This window comes from Diorhabda carinulata, chromosome 3 (assembly GCF_026250575.1).
Source record: "Diorhabda carinulata isolate Delta chromosome 3, icDioCari1.1, whole genome shotgun sequence".
NCBI lineage: Eukaryota > Metazoa > Arthropoda > Insecta > Coleoptera > Chrysomelidae > Diorhabda > Diorhabda carinulata.
In genome coordinates this window covers 10,200,966-10,221,541 of record NC_079462.1, presented here as the reverse complement: position 1 = coordinate 10,221,541, position 20,576 = coordinate 10,200,966, and the positions used below count along the sequence as shown (strand labels likewise).

Sequence of the window (20,576 nt, the reverse complement as noted above, 5' to 3'; positions counted from 1 at the left end):
CGAGCACGGGGAGGAGTAGGGTTACTAGTGAATAAAAAATTTGAAAAAGATATTAAGGAAGTACAGTATATAAGTCATAATATCATACAGATAACAGTAGAGCTGGCCAACGAAAGAACACACCTACTAAGTATATATGCACCGGATGTAAGCAAACCGAAAGAAGAAAGGGAAGCTTTTTTTGATGCCTTGCAAGCTACGTTAGACAAAATACCCAGTAAAGACAAAGTGTTTATTATGGGCGACTTTAACTCAAGAATTGGAAGCACAGTTATCCCAGGAATCATGCATAGTTTCAACGAAGAAGCAGTGAATGATAACGGAGATATATTGATAGATGTATGCGCCCTCAACGAATTACGTATCAACAACACATATTTTGATCATAAGGAACAACAAAAGTACACCTTCGCTAACACGAGAGGCCAAAAATCAACTATTGACTACATAATTACAAACAGGAAAGTCCACCCCTCCCAGATACTTGACGTACGGGTATTAACATCGGCAAATATCGGCACACAACACGGTTTAGTATTGTGTAAATACCGCGTATCCCATATAATAAAGAAAAGAAAAACACCCAACTACGTATCGAAATTTAATATAGAGTCGCTTAAGGATGAAAGCATTAAATACCTCTATCAAAACAGACTCCGCGAAAAAATTGTCCAAAACCCTATAAAAGAAACAGACAACGTAGAAGCCGCCTGGGAGAAACTAAAGAATAACATAAAGAACAGCGCAAAGGAATCCCTAGGAGAAAGAACAATAGACACGAATAGAACACACAATAAACCCTGGTTCACTCTAGAAATTAAGGAACTGGCAAATGAAAAAAAGAAAGCGTACATAAAATACATTACCAATAGAACACAGGAAGAATACGAAGTCTATAAAAGAGTGAGAAATAGAACAACCAACACAATAAAAGAACTGAAAAAAACATACTGGGAAAATTTCTCAGTGGAAATGGAACATGATTTGTACGGAGGCCAGAAAAAAATATGGAACATGATACGAAAAAGGAAGAAACCAATCAACGAGGAGGTAGTGATAAATGTTATAAATCAGGAAACATGGGCAGCACATTTTGAGATCCTATATGATAACAACGGAAGCAGGGACGAAGAAGAAGTCGCAAACCCGCCATCCCCAAACGAACAGGAAGAAACCATCACATTAGAAGAAGTACAAACAACCATAAAGAAACTAAAGAATAGAAAATCACCAGGTACAGACAATATCCCAAATGAACTACTGAAGAACGGGGGCCCAGAAATCGAAAAAGAATTAATAAAACTGTACAATAAAATAGAAAGAACTGGAGTAATACCCGAAGAATGGAGAACTAGTATAACTATACCTATATACAAGAAAGGTGTAAAATCAGATCCGAAGAATTACAGAGGCATAACGCTACTTAGTAGTGTGTTAAAGTTATTTACCAAGATACTTGCAAATAAGATATCTGCTAAGGTAGGCATCTCAGAAGAGCAACAAGGCTTCCGCCCAAACAGATCCACTATAGACGCAATATTTATATTACGCCAATTGATAGAGAAATCCATAGAATACAATAAACCCATGTACACATGTTTCGTAGATCTAAAGCAAGCATTCGATAGAGTAAAACTCAACGATGTAATCCACCGACTAAACCAAAAAGGCGTCAAGAAGCATTATACTAATCTAGTAAGGCAACTTAACATCAACACCAAAACAAGAATAAAAACAGACTGTGGGCTAACAAGAGAACTCTAAGTCTCATCCGGCATAAGACAGGGAGATAGTCTCAGCCCATGCCTTTTCAACGTAATAATGGACCAAATAATTTAGAGCGTAAACGAAGTTAATGCAGGATTCGAAATGAATAACCGTCGCCTGAGAATCCTTTGCTACGCAGATGACGCTATACTTATAGCTGAAAATGAAGACGATCTACAACGCCTCCTTCATAAATTTAACCTGACGGCACAGAGACTTAACATGCAAATCTCATGCAAGAAAACACAAAGCATGGTAATATCCAAAGACCCAATAAGATGCAAGTTGGTAGTAAATGAGCGCATTATAGAGCAAGTAATGAATTTCAACTACTTGGGCGTAGAAACAACGAGCAGCAGAAACATAACGGACGAGGTAGATAAGCAGATCAAGAAAGCAAATAGAATATCGGGATATTTACGGGACATTATATGGAGAAATAAATATATGAGCATAGAAAGTAAGACGCGAATCTACAAGACCTGTATCAGACCCATACTGCCGCAGAAACAAGGGCAGACACAACACAAATAAAGAGAAAAACGAGAACAGCCGAGATGAAGATATTACGAACAATAAAGGGTACCACACTCCACGATAGAATACTTAAGAGAACTGGGAGTACAAGATGTCGTTAGATGGGTAAGAGCAAGACGCCGACAATGGAGAGACCATGTAGAACGAATGGCTCCAGAACGGACTGCCAAATGGGCTAAAACACAGAAACCAGTCACAAGACGCCCAATCGGTAGGCCCCCAAAACGCTGGTACGATAGCTGGACATCGGCGTCACAAGAGGGCAGATGACAGACCTGACAGGACCTCGTCCTACTACAAGAAGAAGAAGAAGAAGAAGTATAGGATCATTGTTAATAAAAATTTGATACAGATCAAATAAATTGAGATATCTGACAAGGGAAGGAAATTCAGGTGACAACTACAGATCAGTATAATCACTAAGAGTGATTCTGATAGTTCAAACCAAAGAAGAAAAAACTGAAACAATCTACTTATGGTAGCTTATATGATAATTAAATAATTATGGATATGTAATGGGATAAAATTAGGAATCTTGAGATACGCATTGAATAAATCCTTTATCGCTTACATTGGTAATGAATGAAGTAACAAAATAGAGAAAGTAGATTTAAATACTTACAAATTAACGACGAATCATTATTAATTTAAATGTCATTCGCAAATAATCTACTCCGCGGAGGGAAGTTCATAAATATTGAATTCATACTTAAAATAATCAACTGTTCAATTCTACCAAACTTTGTATGTATTTTACAATGAATTTCCACTTGCTTATCTGATTAAATTTCTGCTTCCAAATTTATAAGTCATTTAGTTAAAGTTATAATTTGTATTTTCAATATCCTTTCGGCAAATCCAGTTTATTCAGTGAACTGTGATTGAAAATTCCGATTTTAGTTTTGAATAATGGCTAGACGTGAGCTTAATGTGGATAAAGATAATAGAAGCTGAAAAATTAATTGATTCGAGTAGTCTGTGGAAAGTTTCGGACATGTCCAAAGTAGTAAGTTATATTTCCGTGGCTTTTTTCATAGAATTCGAACATTAAAAATACTTTCAAGTATGCAACTCAAAAATATCATGGCTTCACAATAGTAACATATTCGTGTATTGACTATTTTTCGAGTGCCTAGAAATAGGAGAGCAGTACAGGAGCTGATCCGTGTGACGAAGCTGAGGTTGAAGGAGGTATTTTCCACTTCTTACTGGAATCATAGTTGCGTGTAACAAGTTATTGATGATATAATGCTATATTGGACTGCATTTTAAAAGGCAATTCTAAAAGGAAAGCCACTGGCCCCGATAGAATACTACCATTAATATTGAAGAAATGCGCAGCTGAATTGACAAATCCACTACGCAAACTTTTTTCCTTATCATATGAAAGAGGCCTTTCTCCCACAGATTGCAATATTGCACTGTCGTAAATCTTGTCCAAAAAAAAGGAAAAAAAAAACGTTTCCCAACAACTACTGAATGAACTAAAGCTATAGAGAAATATGGGGAATACCCATATCACACTGGACATATCAAAGGCTTTCGACAAAGTATTGCATGTCAACCGTCTAAATAAATTAAGATCGAACAGTTTGTTGTCTCCAATTATCGACTGGCTTAATGGCTTTCTCAAAAATCGATACTTTCAGGTCGCTGTCAATAATGGTGTTCCTCAGGTATGCATCTCTTCATCTACTTTCTTTCTCCTAAACATCCACGATCAACTCGTCAAAACTGCAAATCCAATCTATAGCTTTGCCGATGATAGCACCCTGGTGTTACCCAAATACTGGAGAGGAGTGGGTGCAATCTGATGCAACAGAAACCAGTCTGATGTATTTACAAAAAAGGCTGGCACTACGTTTCAGGATTTGGTCCTGTCTGGACATAAGATATAACCAGCCTCGCTAATTTGCCTGTTGGGTGTTGAAATTCAGTGCAATATGTCCTGATATAGTCACGTGGTCGAATTAGCTGAGGCATCTTATATAACTCTTTGGATCAAAAAGCTGTATATACTCTGCAACAACTTTACTCAAAGTATGCATAGGAATTGTTTGGTTGTGTAGGATGTGATAAGAAAGTATACCAGTTATTAACGTTTCATTAACTTTAATTTCAAATTTAAAATATTACACAAGCTCTAAATGTAGTTATTATTGTTCCCAACTGTGGTTTATTCCGCAAAATGGCCCATTATAAGAAATAAAAAACCTTTAAGTGTATAACATCTGAGTAATTGTTGAGAGAAAGTCTTAATTTGATTTCAGAATTTATGCAGAAATTACTAGAGATATAGAGGAAAGCGTAGAGTGATAATGGATATTAAAAACGTGAGCAGTAACCTACTTCTGGATGGGAAAATTGAATTATATATATCAACAACTCTTTTCATCACCATAAATATCCATTGTCTTTTTCACCTCTAATGATTGAACAGAAAAATAAAGCGGTGATGACACTGAACTTAAATATAGGAATTCACAATTTATCTATCTGATCACAGTTAAATAATCAAATCCACGACGGAAAAATGAATGAATAAATTGAAAATAATGGTAAAAACCAATAAAATTTTTCTGTAATACTGTAACTAGATAAACATGACAGTATACTAGTTAATTAAACTCTGAAATTTGGCCATGAATACTTGAATTACATAAGGCTAGAAACCAGGAGAAACCTGATAGAATATCGACTGCAAAATTGGAGACCCAAAAGCTAAATCAACCATATGTATTTGGTGATAAAGTTCTAAGTTTTTTCGAATATGAGCAAGGATTTCAAAAAATAAAATTGGACTCTGGAAAGTTTCGCAGAAGCTTATGGTCCTATATGTGTAGAAAGCAACTAAGAACAATAAACGGTAGCAATAAAAGCTCTCGGAAAGAATGTATCTTCGGAAAATCGGGATTCTATTGATAGAGCACAAATCATCTGAATCTTGAAAATACACAGAATATTTCAGCTGGTTTAGAAGAACCAACACAAAAAGATAAAGAGTTGTGAAAAGAGGCATGTCTAAATAGTTAGTGAGTAAGTTCCTCGTTACACAATATGTTATATGAGGGTGCGAGAAAGAGTGTCCATTTGGATTGTTTTATTGAGAGAAAAAGGGACTTTCTCATGTGGGATACATTATATTGTAGGAATGACCCTGATGTTAGAAACATTTCCCTCTACAATGCTAGACTTTCGGTGATTTATAGGATGATTTCCTCTTTTTTCGCACTTTTTGAATATATGTGCGTACGTCTGCTATCAGGCATGGAATTTGGCCAGTTGACTAATGAAAGTTACAGGGAATCCCAGAAAACTTGTTACACCGACCAGAGAAAAGGTGAGAATGGGTGGCAATAAGGTAGTTTTCGAGAAAGATTATATAATTTCTTTAATTTCTTCGTAGACCATAGCTATTAGTCGAAAGGGGTTATTTGAGGTATTGCTTGGTTGGGTGGCTTGAATGACGTATCAGACTTGCGCTTTATCAAGATTTATATCTTGTACAAAATTAGGAAAAAATGGTGACCGTGAAAACTAGAGAAGAGTAGACTAAATTACTTAAGCAGATGAAAGGAGTGATTTTTAGTCACAAAGAAAAAATAAAATTGGTCTGGGAATTATAATTTACTATTATTAACAAGTGTAAACTATCCATTTTTGCCAAATCGTGTAACTCGATAATGCACTTACATTGAGTGCTTGAACTCAAACAAATATGTGTACACGTATCAATGATTCTGTTAGACTCCTTGTCGGTCCAAGTAACTAGCTAAAATTGATTTATTTGGGTAGTTGAATACTTATTTTGATCTAATGACATTGGTTCGAAAAGAATATGTATCAGTTCTATATTCTGCTTTTCTGGTTCCATAAACGTGACGCTTTTAAATATATTTACTGTTCAATCAATTCACTAAGCGTTTCTTATGGAGCCCTATATAAGATCGTTTTGACCATTACAATATTTAATTGATTGCATTAATTCCAAACGCTTACATATTGGAGTTTCCGAAGGATAGCGGGAAATTTGCAGCTTTCCCATCTGATTAAGTATTGACTTTTTAACATTTGGAAAACGTGGTATCATTGATAGTGAAAAGTGAATACAACAACTTTCACGGCATTTACCGTGATGAATTTTGAGGAGGAAGAGACGTGATGCAATGTTCCTCATTATAGTTTATTTCTTTTAGTAACGATAATACAAGGATCTCATTACTTCAAAATAAAATGTGATAAAACTGGAAAATATATTTAAACTAGCAGACCTAGCCACGCGTTGCTTTGGCTGAGTGATTTGATTTGAAATAATTCTAATGACAATACAATTGCTCTCTCTTCTGCTTGTTCAATGAAATTATACTGGCATTGAGTTGTTACACGTTCTTCACAATTGCCCATAAAATAGATTTGAAGAAATTTTGGATCTTCATTTGACATTAGCATCAATGATCATTGATTAGTTTGATTAATGATGATTAGTTTGAATAATAACTATCCTATCATTTAAGTTGGACCAAATTACATATATATGCCAACTTTCATGAATATCAGTTGATTTGTTTTTGTGTTCATTCGGAACATACACACGGACACTGATTTTTTATATATTAAGATATGGAATGCACCTCAGATTTCTACTAATTATGTTACATAAATATAAGGTGAGAGATCAGTTGATAAACTACGAGTAGTAAATTGATGAATACTGTCTAGTTTTTAGAGTAATCAAAATAGAAATCATAGACACGGCAGGCAAGGCGCGCTAAAAAGTGACCTTTTTCGGCATTTATTCCATTTTTTTATAGTATTTCTTATATCCTTTCATCCCTAAAAAATATTCCTATATGAATTCACTAGTGTCCTGAATATTATAGAATTTCTTTAAATTGAGTAATGTTCCGTTAATATTGAGAAATATTATTCAATGGTATAAACTATATCAATATTGACGTTGAAAGAGTCTGCCCCCAATAGTTTTGCAAATTTGTATTCCATTTGCAAATGCATTCGCTACATTTCTCGACATCTGTACGTTAATAGGCGTTGTCTAATCAACTGAAGGAAGAAATGATTCTCGATGGAGTTAATATATTCAGCACCTTTCATAAGCCATCCAATTTAATTGTTTTCAATGATAGCACCCATAACATAGGCCACTATGAGTTTTTTCATGTACGTATTGCTTCTTGTGCGATGATGGCAGTTGTGTCTATCACCAATCCATTTCAGTGAAAGATAGCCTCATTTGCTGGAGGCACAGTATAAGAAAGATCTGTGAAAATGCATGTGTTGTTGAGCCCATTTACATAAAGCTGAATGAAAGACAAATGCATTCCCATTTTCGATATTTGACTAATGTCGTGTTGGCGTTCAATCTTCATAAAATGTTGGGATTGTCTAGCAGTACATAATAATTATTTTCTTCGGTGATCATAGTTTTTAATCTTTCGTGTACTTCATACAACAATAATTTAAAACGAATCAAGCTATCTATTGTAACCTCAAAAACTCGTGTATTTGAGTGCGTGCGTTCAGAATACGCCGTTGATATGTTATATATACAAGTCAATTTGTTCCCCTAATATTCAAATTGAGATGGAATTTCTGGAATCGTTGGTGATATTTATACTGAACACACTGTTTGCAATACCACTACACCAAACTATGTCTAACGCGCGTTTTGATAACCAAAATGCCGTATTCAGACACTGTTTGTAAAAACAGGATAATTGTGAATAGTGCATCGATGCGTTCAGTTCATAATACTAAAATTACTTCTGTTTGTAATTTTATGAAAAAATTTGAATGTGTGAGTAGAAATAAAAAAAAACGTTCAATAATATATACTAATATATACTTCAATGGTATATTCTATTCGAATTCTTGCTTAATAATCATTTTACACAATAGTGTGATATAAATTGTATGAGCTAATAATCTCCAATATTATTGTCAATTAATCTTCAATTGAAAGTTATTAACTATCAAATTATATTTAGGATATATGTGTAATATGGAAATTTTCAAATAAACTTTAGTTTTCTATGTATTTCCATATTTCAATTAGTTCGAAACTATTACTAATAATAGAATGATATGAATAATATTACCTGCTAAGTTGTGCTGAAACTAAATTGCTGTAAGGTGCATACTTGGCAGGATTGGCGTACATCAAACAAATGAGTCTTTCCCGACACAATTCGGTGTTAGAAGATTTACTGTTTCCAAAGCCTAATTGTTGAAAGATTGCATCCAGTCGGGACAACAATGGGCTGTAAGAAAAAATATAAGAATCATAGAAACAATTCAATTCAACATGTGATCCTGCCATTGAATTAAAATTTCTGACATTCTGACGCTTCAGTGTAATTGTGAGTATCGATGTAGTGGTAGCGTGGAGAACTGATGCATAAATGAATAAACATTTTTATTACATACTATCGAAAATCATATTACTGGCATAAGAAAAAAGAGATTGATAATTAAAAAATAGAAAATAACATATTTCCTAATAGGTGGATTGGTAGGGAAGGTCCATTTACATGGTCACCACGTTCCCAGGAATTAAATAAAATGTTTGTGTTAGGGGATATCTTAAAAGCTTGGTATATACAACACCGGTAAACAAAAGGAACGAAATGGTCGAGAGCATAAACGTGCATGTTGACGCTATACGGCAGAATTTTGTAATGCCCTTCCAAGTACAAAGAAATATCCTCCGTAGACTCCGGAAGTGTGTTGAAGTGCAAGGTGGCAACTTCAAACATTAATTATAGTTCCTTTTTTGTTTTTATTCAAGAAGTTGTAGGTTTACCAACAAAATTTTTCTACATTCCAATTTTTTCCTTATGTAAGTAACACGATGTTCGATAGTAGGCAGTTCAATTAGAAATATCTGATTATTTTCTCAATGAATGATCACACTTTATGATAATTTTTTTCAAAATGTCTCTTTGTGGCGAACGGTTGGCATGTACAACGATCTAAAAATCTACATATCACCTAAACTTATCGTGTTGAACAAAGAGTCTTTTTTTGTTAAAAATCGATTCAAAAATTCATTTTTACTATCTTTAGTCACACAAATTGACCCTGTGAAAGAACCATATTGTTAACTATTGGGAAAAGCCACACCTGGCCTATAGATATTAGTGTAGAATCATTTTTTTTTCGTCAAACAGACTACATGGGCATATATAATCATCCATTGAAAATTCATAATTTTCGAATGTATAATTTAGAAATTATTCTCAAATAGTTCTGATTTCGCAACTTTAAAGGCCGATAACTCAGAAACTATGGGTCGCATTAGAAAAATTCTGTTACCAAAACATATACACACTTCTGAATTTTTTGCATCAAGTTCGGGAACACCCTGTATATTTCATCAATTATGTATCTCTAACTTTTTTTGTAACAGAAGGCAACAGTAAATAACAGGAATTAATCAGAACTTTAGACATGGGAATTTCAAAATGTTAGATAGAAGTTTGAGAGCAGCTTCTATCACTTCTTAGAAAATGATCAACAATATTTGTGAATTCTTATAAAAGTAACTTTTCAATAATTTTTTAACATACTTGATGTATCTCTACTATTTTACTACATTTCTCAAAAAGTAGAAAACCTCAATGATGATCTTCTTAAACGAACTTCCCAACCAAATATCTTTTTCATTAGTTTGTTCATAGATAAATCCAGCTTAGTTTCAATATACAAGAAGCTGTTAGGATTCTTCGCAAAACGTTCTCATTCTCCTTCCATAATATACTATCCAAATCTAAAAATATCCATGGAATAACTATGAATTACTCCAATGTCAAGCTTTTTTATAAATAGTTCCAAGTAAAATGTAGATAGAATATTTCGAACAATATGCCTTTTTTATAAAAAGAGCCCATAACAAAATGGTAAGAGAGAAGTATAGAACGATTGAATGAAAAAACAGGTGAATAGAAATTCATAATATAGAGCTTGTAAATATCAAAATAACATATCGTGTTTGTTTAGGATAATTATATCGGAAACTGAATTCAATGTTTATAAATATCCTTGGGGTATTGAACATGTTTGCTGTAACTACTTTTAATTGAAAAATGTAATTTGATCACATTTCAACTGAACATGTTATTTGTATGTAAACTAAATCTGAATGAATATCCAACTCCAAATAACCACTGATTTGGGAGCTCTTAAGCAAATACGTTACCACAGATGCTTTAAACTCTACAGGATATTAATAACATGCAAATAGTTATAAAAATAATTATTCAATAAAAATGAACTTATTATTTTTGTCCGTGAGTCTAATAAGATATGTAGGAGCATGTTTGTCATATAAAATGGATTGTATGTTCCTTAAATATTCTTGAGTTTAGTGATATCGACATACTTTTTGATCTCACTTGAGGACCGCCATAATTTTTGGAAGTGGACCATTATCGGTGTGCCACTGTGACGCTATAATTTCTGTATGTCTTCTGTAAGTATGCTCTTCATTGTCATTTTCTGTAGAATTTCGCAGTCAGTGTAATTTTACACAGTTGAAATAGTTGTTAAAGAGCAAGAAAAAAAAAGGAAAAGTCAAACAAGTTCCTACAAAAAATTTATGAACGTCAATGGAAACGACTCCTATACATATGAGTTTATCATATTTATTATTGCTGTCAGTTAACACGCTTTTTTTCTTAGTATATGTCCAAATTTCCGCAATAAGTGTTGATTTTTCACCCAAAAGGACTTGTCTTTCTATTTGTATACCTCTTACAACAATGTCGTCCATACTAGGGAATCATAAGGTGTGTTATAATTCATGCGACAAAATTCAGGGGGCGATTGCTCGTAGGAAATTAAGATGGGTTTTTCCTATAACAGAATCTCCTAAGCCGACCCCTTAACTGCAAAAGATGGTGACTAAAATTTATTTTTTTTTTTCAGAAGAAACACTATTAGCCATCCATACTTTTCTTTATATCATCCAGCACTTATTTCAAGACGAAGTTCTATGAATTGAACTCATAACTTGAAATCCTTGTTTTATTTAAAAATATTTTTCATTTTCAAATCTTTTTTTCGAAACCAATAACTGCAGATAACTTTCAGTGTCGTGTAGACTCATGATTCAAGTTAACCTCATAAACAGAAATCTAAAGAGTTTAATTCTGGAGATCTAGGAGGCCAATGTTGAGGCCCTCCTCGAGCAATCCAACGTTTGGGATATGTTGCATCTAGATGTTGCCTAGTAGTCCGACTGAGCACCATCGGCGTGAACTACATGTTTTGTCTGACATTGAGAGCGATGTCTTCAAGCAGTTCAGGGTGATGATTTTCGAGAAAACTGGTGTAATAAATTCAATTTAATAGCTGAGGCAAAAAAAGTGACCCAATTAAGTTATCACTTACAATACGTTCACTGAAAAAATGTTCCGAAAATGGTGCTCTGAAATCTCATGGGGATTCTTGTCTGCCCATACGTGATTATTGTGAATATTTATGATAAATACTTTTGAAAAATATGCCTCCTCCGTAAAATACATTATTCAATGTTGATGTTAACCATTCACAAAATTGAACTCGTTGAGGGAGTGGTGAGTATATAATTGCTGCTCTTTTGAATCTCGCAACAAAGATTGATAGCTGATATTTAGAGTGTTGGTATTTTTCTAGTTGCTGTTTCCGGATAAACATCAATTTAATCTAAAATTCCTTGTTTGATAATTAGATTTCCAGCTGTTCGGAAAAGACCAAGGTTGGTAGAATTTCTTTTTAACATTCTAGTTTCTGTAAAGAGGTTGTGAATACGTGAAAATATGGAATGCTCAGGCGTCATACGTTGCGGGTATTTCTCATCACAGAGAGATCTAGCTTGTCGAGAATTACAATTTGTCATATCGAACACAAAATGCAAAACAACAGTGCTTGACATCATCGTACTACAATTTGAATAAACATTAAGTAAACACGATAAATAAATTGTCGAAGTGACGACAGCCTACTATTCTATAATTTGGTAAATTTAAACAAGATAGAGGTGGTTATTTCCAGCTTTTATTATGAATAGTAATACATCTTTACTGTTTCCACACAATCCATTTTTTCTTTGCAACTTTGATAATTGTATAGAGATATAACACAACTGTTATTAATGGCATTGAAGCTATCAGTTTCCGTTTTTGAAACTGAATAATCAAGCGTATCCTTCAAAATCTCTCAATATATTTGTCATTGTGAGACATACACATATCCACTAAAACTAAGAAACTACAAAAACGTGTAAATTATTCTTAGGTTAGAATAACTCAATGTACTTATAACAAAATGCTGTATAATAGATGGCGATAAGAGATCAAAGGAATGAATAATAATTTGAGAAACTGAAAAAACATGTTTCAATAGCAAACCTAAGTGATATCTAGAAAAGCAATTAAAATAAGAGTAGAGTTATAAATGAAAACTATTATTTCAATATAAAAAAGCGTGGGCTGGTTGATGTCAATTATTCTAAATATCTGATGTCTATAGATTATATTTGTAAAGTTATTATAAAAACAAGGCAGATGAACAGAACACAAGAAAATAAGAGAAAATAGCAATTGAGGAGATTTTAGATCTGATACAAGATGAACAAAATCCAAACAAAATCTAGGCATCCGAAGGTTTCTGGAAAATCTTAACGCCAACTGAAGTGACAGACCAGTTGCAATGAAAGGTAACTAAAAGGTTTAGTAGAGCCCAACCAAATAATCCTCCAAGTTGAAATGTCAATAACACGTGGTCAAGAAATGATAATGTTAAAGCCTGTAACTGTAAGAACCTGATTACAATGTAGATTTTCAGATTTTTTTCCTATTCTTGTAGTATAAGATGGTATTATTTCAAATTCCAAAGTTCAAAGTATAAAATACCCTATACATCATGTTTCCGTTGAGAGTATCAAAATTTTTTTGTGATAGAAAAGCCGGTATCTTTATTAATGTTGAATTTAGAAATTTTATTCAAGAATCTACAGACTTCATTATGAGGTTCTAGTATCAACTCGAATTTCCGAAATAAAGTGTCTTAAAAAGAGACCGTCGGACGAACAACAAAGGGATCCAATAAAGACTCTGTTAAAGGCAAGGAATCCTTAGACCATTCTAAGTGGCCTTCGGAATGTTTATAGTTACTAAGTGAAACTCAATATAAGATTATTATCAGTTAGGCTTCCGTCATGTTGAGTTTACCAAAATGGCTGTCCTTATCAATACTGAAATGGCTAATATGTACTTTTCATATGAATAATGTTCAGCATTATTCAAGTAATTGTTCTGAAACCTCTTAATTTAAAAAAATCTCAAACTTCCGTGAAATGAACTGATATTATCGAGCGGCAATGATATTGCACATTTTTATAACAACCACATATGGGCAGATATATTTTCCCTTATTCCAAGTTAATTCCCATTTGAACAGAACTTTTAGGAAATAATGGCTTGTCATTAACGATGATAGTTTATTAGGGTCAGTTTTCGTTTCTGTACGATTAAACGATGAGACAAATCTACATTTCCTAAAAAATAATTTCCGATTTTTCTCGAAACTGTCCTCCTCACAATAATTTATGAGGTCCATGCATAATGGTTTTCATCTAAACTTTGCTGTGATTGTATGGAACGATTCTAATAACGTGTTTATAGAGCGTTGAATAGCATGCGGATCTCTACATGCATGTCTCACAAAATCACCTAGATACAATCCTGCAAATTTCTGATGTATGGAGTTTAAGAATCAGTATTATTCATAAATACTTTGTTGAACTTGAATCTTTGAAATCAAACTATATGAGGCTGTAATATTATCCATACAGGCCTTGCCAAACAGATTCTTGTATTGTATTGTAAGTAAATTTCTCTATTGTAAGTAAATTTTTCTTCAAAGTCTAACAACTCATCAACAATATTTAACACAGAAGATTATGAGAAATTTTCTTAAACTTAAAAAGCCAATCGCTCAAAGCAAATCAATATACCACTAAAGGAAAAACCCTGTATGTATTCCAGTGATACAAAAAATATCTATTTATTTTGATTGTATATCCCGACAGAACATCCACGTTAATAAACTTACAAGGAAGTTAGATGAGAGAAATAAAGAATGGGAGACAACAAAAAATTAATCAAGTAATTTATTTCTTACCTATAGAACGGATCGTAGCTGGTGAGTAGTAGTGATGATGACGGAATTTTGTGGAAAACTTTGTAATCGGTTTTTCTATTAGGTCTTCTCAAGTAATAATTATCATTTAAAGGTGTCGCAAATGAAAATCTCTGGTTGGCTGATGTCCCTATTCTATAAATAAAAAATATTTTATAGACACAGTAAAAAATCAGATAATAATAATTGAAGTAACTTATTTTAAATTAAATTTATTTAAATTATGATCAATTAGTGAATTAGCTGAAATAAAAGAACATACAAAATTTTCAAAATCAATAGAAAAATGTGTGATGTGTATAATTTGATTTTGATTTTTGAAACTTGCTATTTGCTACCAGTTCTAATCCTCGCCGAAGGGAAGGTGGTTTGAAAGGTTAACTAGATATTATGGATAGAAGTTTCCGAATTATGAAAATCTTGCAAATGAAAACATGAAAACATGGAAACTATTACTGTAATCTGAAGTATCCTTTCTTTACAGTTTTTCAATTTTGTATCTTTATACTAAAAGATAATTAAAATTAATTGTTGATGATATTAAGCAAGGAAAAATATATTAAAGAAAGAGTATACATAATGAAACAATTAATAATTCGTTATAACAATTTCATATAATTAGTGAGTAAAACATAAATTCCCATCAAGCTGAAAATCAGTAAAATCGTTTAAAATATAATTAAAAATGAAATTTCAGAGTTTTCCATCATTACCTTGTGTGGAAAAAATTTTATTCAAGGTCCAAGTTGAAAAAATGAGTTTATCCTGATTTTCAGTAAAAAGGTAAGTTTTATAAAAAAACTACTTATAACATAAATTGTAGATCATAAAATTATCTACAAAAAACGCAGTAACACTTTTTTTTCTACGAGTCATCGTTTCTGAGATATAATGATTTAAAAAGTTGTAAAAGCATGCCACCTATGAGGTAGTGTAATTATCGCGTTTTGTTAAGGTAGTTTCCCCAGAAGGCCTATTCCACGGATCTGTTGCGATCATGTTTAATTTGAACTTAATGCAAAATAATGGAAATTAGCAGAGATTGGAAAGATAAAAGCGATTTATATTAAAAAAAAGTTGTGAAATTCAATCGTACGAGTCGTGAATTGTTCTTCTTTATATCGCCTCGTTGGAAACATACGGATCCTCCACTGTTGGTAATTCAATATTAGAGTCTTGACAAGGTGTACATACCAGAGAACACAACCGTCAGACTTTTTGCAATCACTTTTAGCACTAAATCCCTTATACAATTACAGAAAATTGTGTACGGTGGAAATAAAGTATGAACGGGCTCTAACGTATTGTTGACCAACTAACCTAACTCCAGTCTGTAGGGTCTAGCAGATAATCAAGCCACACTTGAACTTGTTAATATACCCGAACTTGTTTTTTGTTTTTTTTTACTTTTAGTATTTTTAACTAAACATGCATATCGATACTTATCTAAGCAGGTAGTTTTTTCGCGGCTCAATACATAGAAGGAAAAAAGTGAAAGCTGTTGGTAATAACTTCTTGTCGAGTGGAAACATTGTTTTTAAAAACTTCAGCACATTGAACTAAATCTTGTTTATCAAACATTTTGAAAATTGTTATTTTACCCTTGAGAATGATAGGTAAATTGAAAATTTTATGTCTGATTATATTTCGAACAATTCTACTGATTTTCAGCTTGATCGGAATTTATGTAGCTTCACTATTATTTGTTGGTCTAATTTGACCGGACTAATAGCATAAGTCTTATTAAATGTGTAAGTTGAAAATAGACCAGTTATTTTGAAAACACGGTTCCATTCAGTTCCAACTCATTGGAGGCCCTTCACCTTCAATCAATAAATAAGAAATACAGTTACCTCAATATGGACAAGCGGTACTCAACCGACGCCATAAGTATACAGTAATTTCAATCTCCTTTAAATGTTGATCTATTAAAAAAGCGAAAGAGACTGAAACTTTGTGCTCTTGGCTTGTTCTGGAGTGCACAAAAGTTGTCCAAGTACTGGTGAGTAATAACTCGTCATTTGGCTGTTCAGCAACAAGAACGATGAAGTGGCTGATTTTTTTGCCAGACTTGGGTAAGCATCAGCAAAACCACAAATAAGGACCCATTCTTGTATTAGTCAAAAGTTTAGCTCTTACATCTCTTGGTAGCTTGCTTGAACGACAAACTGAGGAGTAAAACAAGCAAGCACTGAATACGACTGATGACTTTTCTATCTGACGATCATGTCAGACGCCCCACTTTCATAGCTATGAATTATATACTTCTTATTTATCAATTAAATTTCGAGTATATTTTCATTATCTCAGATTTTCTGTTTTTCCACTATATTCAATAATTTATGTAAGTATTCTATTGAAAGCAAATATCCTGGAAATATCTCGTAACATTTTTAAGAGGAAAAATAATTTATTGTTGCTCTTGAAATTTGTTATGGAACGCTTCAATCAAAATATTTCATGTCTTGAATCAAATTCATTCTCTTCTTGGCACACCCACACAAAACATGTGGGTGTGCCAAGTCTTACAATATTGTAAATTTCTAGAATTCATGTTTGAGGTATGATTTAATTAGTGACGAAAATAACGAGCGGAAGAAAGTTTTGGCTGATTTTATTTATATTAAGCATATAGTCCACTGCCAGTTACGAGAGATATTTTTGTTTTGAGTACAAACGATAGAAGAATTGAGAAAGGTCATAAATTATCAAGCTACATCAACAAGTTGAACACTGTTTCGAAATGAATTACATCAACATGCAGACACAATTTCTACGATGTCAAATAAAAGGGAGAAGTAACTTCTACGTTATGTCAGTATTATTCCCGAAAATGACGAATTTCTTTACGGGAGTTTTGTCGATATTTAAACCAAACCGCAAATGAAATGCGATATCTCGATTTCACACTAAATAAGAGGCTTAACTGAATGACTCACATTGATAGGCAGGTTCGGCAAATAATTGCCTTCATATTTGAGATAACTTGAAGAGAAAAATTAATGTCAAAGCCATTGATAAGGTTGATCGACTGATGTACTTCCATCAATAGATGATCTAAGCAGAAAAAGCTAGCGGTGAAAACTGCAACTATACTCTAATTACAAAGACTTTGAAGCGCGGTGAAAGATGAGTATGCGGCTATTTTGAAGAACAAGGAATTTTGAAAAGTTCACTGTAGGATAATATTAGTCGTCCCAGCTTTAAAATTAAATTTCCTTGTTCCTTGAAAGGTAAAATTGGTACGAAGACTGGAGAATCTGGAGAGAATCCTTATATCCTGAATTCAGTGCCCGTTTAGTATACACATGGTTCAAAGATACTATTGAAGATAAGAGCAGCTTTTTGTAGCGTTTGCAGCGACAAGAATGGTGGAGACTCTCAAGCCTGGCTCCGTTGTCACAGTATTTCAATCAGTGAATGTACAATTTAAGCCTGAGAGACTTAATCAACCATAAGCATAGAAACAAACTCATTCTGATCTGCTGTGATAAACGTCAAACACTTGAGACAATCGTGGAGGTGATTATCATCTGTAAGTTTGTACCAAACTTTAACGCGTAGTTTCGAAAGCTGTTAACCGTGAACTATACGTTTGTGTGGGTACCTGTACATTCTGTTGTCAGGGAAAATGCAAGGGCAGACAAGAAAAGTGTTATTGCGAGTAAGCTAACCTGATTCATGTAACCGATAGTGTCATTAAAAGTCTAATATACATAAGAGTTAGAATTAGAAAACAAAAAGGTTCCCGAATAGATGGCTGGGACCCAGTGGTATAAGACACAACAAAACCTTTTAAAGAGGATAATTCAAATTACTGGTAGACAGTAACACTCAGCTAACTCGAATAAAATCATGTATGACTGATAATCGGGTTGACTACTGACCAGCGGTATACAGCAAAAGACCTCAAGATGATGGGCATGATGGTAAATGTCTCAGACAGAAAACCACTGCACTTATTGCTAAAATGCTCTTCCTCTGGGATATTCGAGAATATGGGAAGAAGCGCACCAAATAAGAAGTAGAAGCTGTACTTATATTTGTTTCAAAAAAATAATAGATCCAATGGTGAGAACTAGTAAGAGAAATCGAATTTTTGCGGATAATAATCTGATTTTTTGAGAGAATTTCATAAACTAACAACAAGGTGAACCGTAACTAAATTGATTTTTTCAGGGAAGGAGTGACTGAATGATAGATTATAAAGATCAACAAGCATGTGGAGAGCTTCAGGTAGAAGTCTTTACATACGCTACAGGATAGTTTGAGAGCAGTCTTTACTACTGTTTGCAAAATAATACTAAACATTCCAAAACTTCATTGAAATATGTTACTTTCAACCAAATTTTCATGGTTAATTTAAGATACTCGATACAGATGTTTAAATTTTATTCCTACAAAAGTAATATCAAATATTTGCTGCTTATGAAAACGTAACCAAAAGAGCTGTCATTCAATCCGTATTTTAATTTGATATTTCAGTAATTGTGACCATTCTTGCTACAGGGTTGATGTAATTTGATTGAAAACCAGCTAACTGGGGACGTGGAACGAGAAACGGTATATGGAGAGAGGGCCGTTTCCAAAGAGTGGGAATATCAATACAAATTCCTAAATAACTATGTATCTAGATAGTTATGAAATATTTTCAAATCACCTCACTGACACTGTTACTACCTTCCAGGGGAAATTTCGAAGTGTTATTATGGAGAATTTTTTTTATTACTGAACTCTTCTATGGAGATAGCAGCTTCACATTTTAAGCCGCTCATTATCAATTTCTTATATGGCAGCGAGACCTACGATCGGGAAAAATTTTTTTGGATACTTGGATTGGTATGGTATTACGTTGTTGAAGCCGCTCTGAATTTTGGAAATATTTCGAGATTATTAATTCTTTCCATAACAGGGCATCCTACTCGGTTTCTAACAAAATTTCTTGGAATCCAACTACTATGTTCCAGAAAGAGAATCTATCGTGGCCGAAAATGAACAAAACTTCTTAATAGCTATTTTTTTGACTATGTCAATTCTTACGCCATTAACAACAGGTGTGACTGACAATATAACCTCTTTTAGGTTGCACATTCTTCACGTTGACGACAATACCTATGCAAAATATTTCCAAATAAGTCTGATTATGATCAATATCGAGCAATCAAGCGTCTTGTAGCATTTTTTGTGGATAAAATATTAGGTCTAGAATGAGTGATTGAATATCTTCATTTCTCCTTATAGGTGGAGTATCCAAAAAGGATTTTATTATTGTGCAATTGAGATTTTCATTTCACGATGATACATCATGACACAACATCATAGGCCTTCCTCAAAATAAATTTTAAAAAATGCTGTATATACTGTTGTTGACACGGAACAACTATTATTATATGGGATAATATGTTGTTTATCAACATATTTTGTTATTTAGAGAAGTAACGAACTGTGAAAAGTAATTTTTACGTTTAATATACTACCGTAAACGGAAGAACAGTGTCAGTTCAGGCATAAAACTAATTTTGGCATGTTAGTGGGCTATTTGAAGCTTATACGTTCACACACGACTGATTTTATTGTCAGTTCTTCTCTACATATAGCAAGTAGTTTATAAACTTGAAAATTATATTCCTTTGCTTATTCAAAAGCAAGTGTCTAAGTCTATTATTTCAAAAATATGATCCTGATAAACATCATGTGATAAAATGAAGTTAGACATTCAATCGTATTTTCGCGATACGATAATTTTTTTGAACGTAACTTACCTCATCAGGGATTGGATCTGAAAGTCTAAGTTAGGTATCAAATATCCATTCACCGAACACTTGTTGGTACGGCGACTGTTATAAACATCATTAGCGATATGGATCTAATTGTGAGTCAGTTTGATTAAGCTAAATTAGCGTTTAGGATGATCAGAAATTTCTGAATGTAGAGAAAATGTTAATGGTCAAAATGAATTCAAAGAAAATCTCTAGATATTGTCAGATACAATTTAATTCTGTTTTTCCATATTATTTGAAATCAAAAACATTTTTGGGCGAAAACCGAATGACTTATATGGTGTAGGAAGTTCA

General features: G+C 33.2%; 1 protein-coding gene across 1 annotated transcript in view; it reads right to left on the bottom strand.

Moving 5' to 3' along the window:
• The window catches only part of LOC130891487 (uncharacterized), a 56,386-nt gene that overhangs the window by 27,585 nt on the left and 8,225 nt on the right, over positions 1-20,576 (bottom strand). The window contains exons 3-4 of the mRNA XM_057796276.1: positions 14,485-14,637; positions 8,421-8,582 (exon numbers count right to left, since the gene is read on the bottom strand). Of these exons, the coding sequence (XP_057652259.1) occupies positions 8,421-8,582; positions 14,485-14,637 (315 nt within the window). The remainder of the gene's footprint in view (positions 1-8,420; positions 8,583-14,484; positions 14,638-20,576) is intronic.